Raw genomic sequence first — 8,223 nt, 5'->3', positions numbered from 1 at the left:
TATATATATATATATATATATATATATATATATATATATATATATATATTTCTTTCTTCTTCTTCAACAACTTGTGATAAAACAGTGCGATCTCGCTAGAAAGCCAACAATCATATGGACGGTTGCGAACGAAATTAATGGAGGTTTGTAGAATGAAGATCCCTCGTTTACTACGAACGTATTCGCGCAAAACCATTCGGTCTTTCGTAGGTCTAATCTTAAATCGCGCATAGATCTGGAAGCAAATTGACATTTTGCATATTCTCTTGATACGTCACGATTCATTTATATTAATTCTTACACACACACATGCATGCCGCAAATTCTATCGAAAAATATTCTTCGATGAATCTTCACGATCAAATTCAAAACTATCGATCTACGTTCGTACGCTCGCGCGTTATATATATGTATTTTTCCTTTTTTTTATTAATCCTTTGGAAACATTATTGTAGATATTGCATAATTGCCGTTTTGAGCAATATTCCTTTTCACAACCAGTGATTAGTTGCTAACGATTCACGCATTATCGAGAAAAAAATTGCACGCGATGAATCGTTAACGAGCGCGATTGAACTACGCCATAAAAGCGCGAAATAATCTCTCGCACTTAATTGCACGCAATTATCGTTGTAACTGATAAAGCCCCAAAGGATTAATTCCATGTCCCGAATGTGTCAATCTTTCCAATTTACTACTTCACCTCACAGATCGATCCATACGCGATCGTACCAATTCAACCTCGTGATATATTTAAGTGACAGATTGTCAGTATCCGTCGATATATCATTGCTCGTAGATATTTCTCTGTGAGAGAATCTAATCAGGACGAAGATCTAATTGTGGGACGCGAAATTAACTCACATAAAACACGAAGTGTTCCCTTACGAGAAGAATTTCATCGGTTCCCATCCTATCCTTGGTAAAAGCACTTTCTCGCTGTATATAAGCAACAACTTGTAACAATTTATATAAGTCAATATCACCAACAATTTCCAACAACGCGTTACGATGCATTCGATGTATCGACGTTTCCTTCGAAACTCGCCGCTCCGACGAGTTCAAACTAAGCCAAATATGACATTATCTTGCAAAATCACAAAGATCATTATTTACCTCCTGTGATAGTTTCTCGAACAATTGTATATGTTCCAGTAAATATTCCGAATGTCCCAAATGTAAAAAAAATCATTCGCAGGCACATCTTAAATATAATGCATAAATATACCTTTTTCGAAACCTTTCCTTTCTCTTTTACTGGAAATCTCTTTTCAAGACTCATCTGAATCGCTCCCAAAGAATGACAGCAATTACATAATTTAATCTGCCAACGATGAAAAGCACATAATATTGGCGATAAAATCCTCGAGCGATTCGCCAATCTCCTTTGGTTATTCCACCAGGCTCGACAGAGAACCGCGCAACTCCCGATGCTACGTCATCGTCGAAGGATGCGATTCCGGTGGTGCCGGCAATTGCGGCCGATTCGAGAGTCGCCTTGGCCAGCGTTGTGGCGAGACCGGCGGTGTCGGTCTCGGCGTATTCGGCGCGGAACCGGCGGTCAATCTCCAATTGTTACTAGAGAACGCACTCGATCTGCCTACGGCGGAGAGATTGGTGTTGCTGCTGCTGCAGGCGACCGCCGCCGAAAGATCCACCCTCGACACAGCCCTGAATAATCAACATTGTTCAACTTTCGGAAAGGGGGATATTAAGTTAGGACTGTTTTTTCGATTAAAATGAGTAAGCTTTGAGATGTACAAATTAGATATTATATTAAAAGTTTTATATTTAAGCGGAATTAAGTGATGTTCACTTATCTTGGGGAAATATTAGGAATGTAGGAGAAATCACACATATATGAAAGTCGATGAATCTAATACATATTTATTGATAAAAAATTATTAAATAAGACATCAAAACATCCGAGAATTGAGCGATTACAAGCACTGCATTAATTGTTATACTTAAACACATACAACTTGAATTGTCGAGTGATTGATGAATTCGATAATCGCTTGATTTCCGTTTGATTTTAGCTTTAAATAATGAATATTATCAAATTATATACGTATTTAAATATTAACAATACAGTTTCTGTTGTTTAATTTTTGAGATATATCAATATTTTGCTTAACTTTTAGATTTTTGTTAATGATTTCTTCTATGTTCCGATGTCCTAAAATAAGCGATACGCTCGACTCCATTTAAGTTACCCTTTAATATAATATATAATTTGTACATCTCGGAACTTTTGCACATTTTAACCGAAAAACAGTCCTAACTTAATATTTTCCTCTAATCCTCAAGAAACGCGTCTCAGTTTGCGATATCCAAATAACGTCCAAAAACACGTTCGTTTATTTTCTTTTCTTTAATAAATAATCTATTTTCTCTTAATAAAAAAATATGTTTTTCTTCTCAAGCTCATATTTTGATAAATATAAATATGACAATTAAAATAATTGTAATTATAATTGTAGGTTGTAACGCTTTAATAAAATAATACAATTTCGAGAATTTCTGAAAAGATTTACCTAGAAGGAGGAGCGGATCCTCCTGTATAAGAATGCAATCCTGCCGGTCCACTCCTCGGTCTCGATGTGGACATAACGCTAGATGATCTGTGCAAAGCCGGTGAGGGTGGTGCAGATGGTAACATTCGTGGTGTTTGCGGAGGTGTCCTGCCGGATGACACGCTTCCGATACTGCTGGTGGATGACTTCCTTCTCAGAGTCCTGTAATTTAGATACATTATTTATTCTACGTAACATTCTCTATCATCTCCATTTGATTTTTCATTTTCTAGTCTAATGCATAATAACTTTTTGTAATTCTCTTTTTGTCACATTATACTTGGACAAGATAAAGATGTACATCGCTTTGCAATTGAGATTTTCAATGTAATTACCTCTTAGTTGCCTGACGACAAAGCCCGGTCGGACAAGTGCGTCCCATGGCGCATTTACCTTCGCAAACCTCTTTCGCTAGAGCCAATGTTTCGTAATTCCTCAGGGTGGATCTGCAGACTTCCGCGTCGGACTCGGCGAGAGCGAGGCTAGGGAATCGTTCTTTCAACCTATTACGCTCCTATATCAAGATATAATACAATAGAAATCTAATTTGATGATAATAATATAAAATAACATTAACTGAATGATTTGAAGATTTTTGTGATAGAATAAAATTCTGACGCAAAAACAAGAAGAAAAACAGAAACAAGAAGAAAGAATTTATGGGAGAGCATTACATTGTATTGGGTTGTCCGGAAAGTTCGTGCCGATTTTGAAGGAAACGCAGAAGATTTAAATTTTAGTATACATTTATTAAATTATATAGGTTAGTCGGCATGAATTTTCCGGACAACTCAATATTTCAAAAGGAATAGATAAAGAAAAAAAAGAAGATATTGTATTGTACAGTCTGAATTTTTCATAACAAAAATTTCTACAAATTTGAAGTAACATTCTTTGTGTTTATTACTTACGTCTTGTAAACGACTAGACTCGAAATCCTTGAGCTGTTGTTGAAAACCAACATTCGGATTTGCAATCGAACGACCGACTCTAACGACTTTGAGCGCTTCTTTCCAAGATAGATTGGTGGTGCTCATGATATAAGCCACCGCTACTGTCACGCTCCTCGACATTCCCGCCAAACTAAAAAAAACGTTTTATTCATGAAAATTCAGCTTTTATTTTCTATTTTAATAAATCGCAAATTTTATGGAATTTTTGAATATTATATATTTTCAAAATCACTGAATGTTCTTCTTTGACCAGCTTCTTTGACCAAGTTATTTGTATCTTCCTCGTATTTAAAGTTTATATCTTTTTCTTGCTGCCATTTTTCACTCGTTAAAAAATTTGTTTTTTTAATCGATAATTGGGGGGAAAAAATAGTAGATTCGATATTTTCATTAAAGAAAATTTAAAATTGATTAAAAAATTCTAATCAAAAACGATAATCCAGCAATTTTGAAATATCCTGTAAATGATGCAACAATAAATGTATATACCAATGGATCAGAACGTTTCCGCCGCGAAGACGGGCGGCATGAATAAAGTCGTTGCACAGAGAAAAGTATTGCGACAAATTCTGATCAGGACTGTCGGCGGCTAAGATGCATAAATAATGCTTGTCCTGAAACGTAACCGAAATATAATATAATTGTATTTTTATAAAGAATATAAATATTTCTAATCTATCCTTTCGCTATTATTCAATTATTCATTCTAAAATACGCATATTATTTGTACTTACGGAATGCAAACGACGAGCTGTGTCGTGAATAGCCAGAATATGCGTGATTTCGAAACGCTCCAACTGATCGGCGTCCTTGCTATCCTGATAATTACCTACGTAAAGACCAGGAAGCACCTGCAAAAGAAAGCGAGAAAATTACGAGGCGAGTCTTAATTATACTTAATATTTAATATTAGATACTCCATAATCAAGGACTTCATAATCATCAATTAACTCATAATTAAAATTAACTCATAATTTAAAGCATTATAAAGCGCACTTCCTCAACTGTGACTTTAATTAACAATAAATCATTTTTATTTGTCACTCTTAAAATATTCTTATCTTTCCCTTTTTGGCAGCCCTAATTTAAAATATCGAGCCTCTTTCGACGTCTATTTGACGAAAGATTACTTAAGATTAGACGACTAAGAAATCCAGGTCAGACTGAAGGAGAAAAAAGCAAACCTGCGTGATGAATTTGTGATGGCCGTCAACGGCGTTGTAATCTTAGATTAGCTTACTGTTGCAAATATTGAATTTTGAAGAGTAGTGTTTAAGCTACAACTGAAGGCATACATTAGTTTAAACTCTACCGTTTTTCTCTTTCCATGATTGTTTGATCGATATTGGTTTAATTTTAATCGCCAGTTCGATTTTACATCGAAGAATCGTCTTCTTTTCTTCCATATAAATGAGTTCGAGAAGTTAACGCGATGAGCGATAGGCAAATTAAGACGTCCAGAAAAGCAATCTGTTACGGCAATCTCTTCAACAACGTTCATGTGTGACATTTATTTTCTCGTCGCAATAAACTACTACCAAAATATCCATTCTTTCCCGACGCAGGTCATTAGTCTCAGTTCCCCGGCGATTTAATTTCATTCGAACTTTTTTATCGCGTGGTGATTACCCTCCCTCATCTCCCTCCGTAATGTATCGCTGAATCTGCTCCCTTCTCCGCTCCTCCACGTGCATTGATTTTAGATGAGAAAGAACGACGAGATCACATCGCAGTTTCGCCATCGATCGATCAGGAACAAAGAGAGGAGAAAAACATAAACGTAGAAAAAAGGAGGGCAACACATTCGTAAAAAGAATGAATAATAATAAAAATAATATTAAAACTGTCGTGCAGCTTGTATTGTTGGCGACGAAAATGCGATTCCGATCGGTGGTCGAGTGTGTTTGTGCAATTCTCTGCGATGTGCAGATAACATCGGGAAATCGATCGCGATCTACCTATCATCCAGTCAGTGACATCGAAACTCTCCTCGTACGTTCTCCGAGAAACATTCCGAACTTGACGTCATCCGTCCTGTCACTTCCGGTGTCCCAACTTCGTTCTCCATCGAACTATATCGAGGATGTGATTTTGAAGTCGGGCGAGATTGAAAGAATCAGACATCGAATATTAAAGTTGAAACAAGTGGCCGAAAATATCATTGAACCTTCAGTGATACATCATAAACGAAAAAAGAAATGCAGGTGTCGAAAAAATACAAAATCGTCATTGCTGAAAAGCAAAACACCAAGAGAATTGAAAAGATTATCTATCGTAAAGAATCTATTTCCATTGGCATCAAAAGTGACAGGAATGACTCTGCGAGTACTCTAAATCATATATCGGAATCAACAATGGAAACTTCAACGACGTCGCAGCATTTCACGGATATTGCCTTTACAATTCCCAACATTGTCCCGTTAACGATTAACGATGACGTTAACGATTAACGATTAGCGATGACGAAGCTGTGAGAAACGCAAGACCAATCGAAACTCTCATAAACGATACAAAATTAAATGCATAATAAAAAAATGTAGAAGGAAAAGGAAGAAAAAATGAACATTATCGACATACTCGATCAGGAATTTTTTCAAGATAATCTCTGGAATATGAGAGCTTCACGAATAGCGACATCGAATTCGCTGAAGAACGTAGATCATCGACCAATCATGATTAAAAAGAGATAATTGCAACGAGATAATCACGGTCTATGCACTTCTCGATATCTCAAATGTATGAGCGTGAAATATAAAATGTTGTTTGTGTGTAAAATATATATATATATTTGGAAATGCTATAATTTATAAAATTATAAAAGAAACTTGGATCAAGCAAGACGTTTCAAAGAAAATATGTTACGTGGTTATATTTCGTTTTAAATAGTTTAATTTATTGTCAGTGTAGAAGTAATTGAACATTTTATAGTGGAAAAAAATAAAATTGAAATTAATTACCGATTAGAAACATTACATATTATTCTAATTCATTTTCTTTTGTTTTGTTTCACAAAATTCTATATTGCGTCATTGTCAAAAATTGTAACTATATAATTTTATTTTAAAATAAAGTTCTTATATATAAAATATTCTCTATTCAATATCTTCAATCAAACGAATTATTGAAGTCTATTACGTTTAGTAATACGCAGACAATTTATATCAAAGTAAGATAAAATTCTATAAAGTGACTTGATGAAGAAATATGCATTAAAAGTTGCAACGTGTAAGTTAAATTATCGACTCATCATTTATTTAATGATTCTATCGTATTTTATAAATCAATCGTAATCAAAGGGGATTAGCGTAAATGATTTATCTCTTCGCAACATTTCTGTCAGGTTTATTTCTCGTACTTTCGTTTCGCGATTATGAACCGTATGATCGCGTCCGTTACCGGACATAAAATTTTATTATTATCAAGCATATTATGTCTGTCGTTAAGCTCGCGGTTACGACAACGCTAGTAAGTCGTTATATTGAAACGCGTTTAAATAAGTTGTCGAGTAAGTAATAAAGGCGTGAAGTCAATCTTTCGATCAGAACTTCTAGTCACTTTATAAAAAGAAAACCTCATCCCTTGTTCCTCCGAGAAAAAAAAGATGCGTTTAATAAAAATCCAGTGGCTATTGTTTAATAGTATATCTGCAACCCAGAGCGATAACAAACATATAATTAATTCTTTGTAAAGAAAAAAGTCACTTTGAAAGATGGATTTTAAATGGAATTATTAATAGAACAAAAAATTAGTTGAATCTTCACAGTGTCCTTTGATTTCTTTCATTTTGTTCAGAATCATTAAATTTTTAAGACAAGTTTCTTTAGACGCTTGTATACTTAAATCTTTTGTATGAAGTAGCCAATTAATTGCTGTCTATCAATAGGCTAAAGAAGACGATAGAATGAATAGTTGAGACGACAGAAGCAAAAGCGAATATTTTAAAACGCCTCGTGCGTCCACGATAAAAGCTCTCAAATATTCCATATAATAGATAATAAGAAATATTGATAACTGAAAATGAGAAGGAAAAAGAATGCAACATTATCAAATAAATTATACAAGACTCGCTAAATAAATGCAAATTGAATATCAAACGTTTCGATCCCGTTTTAGAATTTATATCCATCAAAAAAAAAATTCAAAGCGATAAATATTTAATATGTTTCGCGAGAAGTGAGACGTCCTATATAATTTCGTTCTAGAGACTATTCTTGAATAGAAGAGAATTTCTTGAACCTAATCTACATTTCTACTGGTATGAAAAATGCATTCGTTTCCTTCTCTTTCAGCTAAAAGCCCCAAGTATCGATCTGAAAGTAAGCTTTCTTGATAAAGCAATTTCTCACCTTGTTCATGCCATTCCCCATGATGCCGGCGCGATGTCGGGCGTGTTCTTATAATATTACTGTTATTTAAAAACGCGAGTCGTGCACAAGTCCTCGTTCGGCCGCAGTCATCCTCAGTCTCTTGAGTTTATTTCTTGACGATCCGATTCGATTTCCATCGGCAAGGTGGAGATACAATTTGTCAAGCAACATCCTCAATGTATCGCGATCGAGTCTGTCAAATTGTCACGTATCTGCTCGTATCATCGACGGTACGCAGCGCGAAATTGCGTGAATCACGTGACTCTTAATTCGATCGATTTTTTCTTTCGGCATTCGCAATATTATCAGTTCCTCTCTCTCTCTCTC

General features: G+C 35.0%; 1 protein-coding gene across 1 annotated transcript; it reads right to left on the bottom strand.

Moving 5' to 3' along the window:
* Window positions 1-1,433: 1,433 nt before the first annotated feature.
* Window positions 1,434-7,896, bottom strand: LOC105617171 (dual specificity protein phosphatase 15). Its single transcript, XM_012198740.1, has 7 exons — window positions 7,876-7,896; window positions 4,264-4,380; window positions 4,019-4,143; window positions 3,488-3,659; window positions 2,912-3,090; window positions 2,538-2,738; window positions 1,434-1,671 (listed from the first exon to the last, which is right to left on the bottom strand). The coding sequence occupies exons 1-7, from the start codon at window positions 7,894-7,896 to the stop codon at window positions 1,434-1,436; spliced, it is 1,053 nt and encodes a 350-aa protein (XP_012054130.1).
* Window positions 7,897-8,223: the final 327 nt, after the last annotated feature.

This window comes from Atta cephalotes, assembly GCF_000143395.1.
Source record: "Atta cephalotes unplaced genomic scaffold scaffold00001, whole genome shotgun sequence".
NCBI classification, from domain to species: domain Eukaryota; kingdom Metazoa; phylum Arthropoda; class Insecta; order Hymenoptera; family Formicidae; genus Atta; species Atta cephalotes.
The sequence above is the reverse complement of the archived record's forward strand: the minus strand, read 5'-3'. Positions and strand labels throughout refer to the sequence as shown.

What these genes read in the sequence shown, in the direction of transcription:
- LOC105617171 (XM_012198740.1), bottom strand. Translation starts at nt 7,896, where the DNA reads ATGGGGAATGGCATGAACAAG. An exon ending in TGGGGAATGGCATGAACAAG is followed by an intron (nt 4,381 to 7,875) that starts GTGAGAAATTGC and finishes TTTCTTTTGCAG; the next exon opens with GTGCTTCCTGGTCTTTACGT. An exon ending in TGTCGTCAGGCAACTAAGAG is followed by an intron (nt 2,739 to 2,911) that starts GTAATTACATTG and finishes TCTAAATTACAG; the next exon opens with GACTCTGAGAAGGAAGTCAT.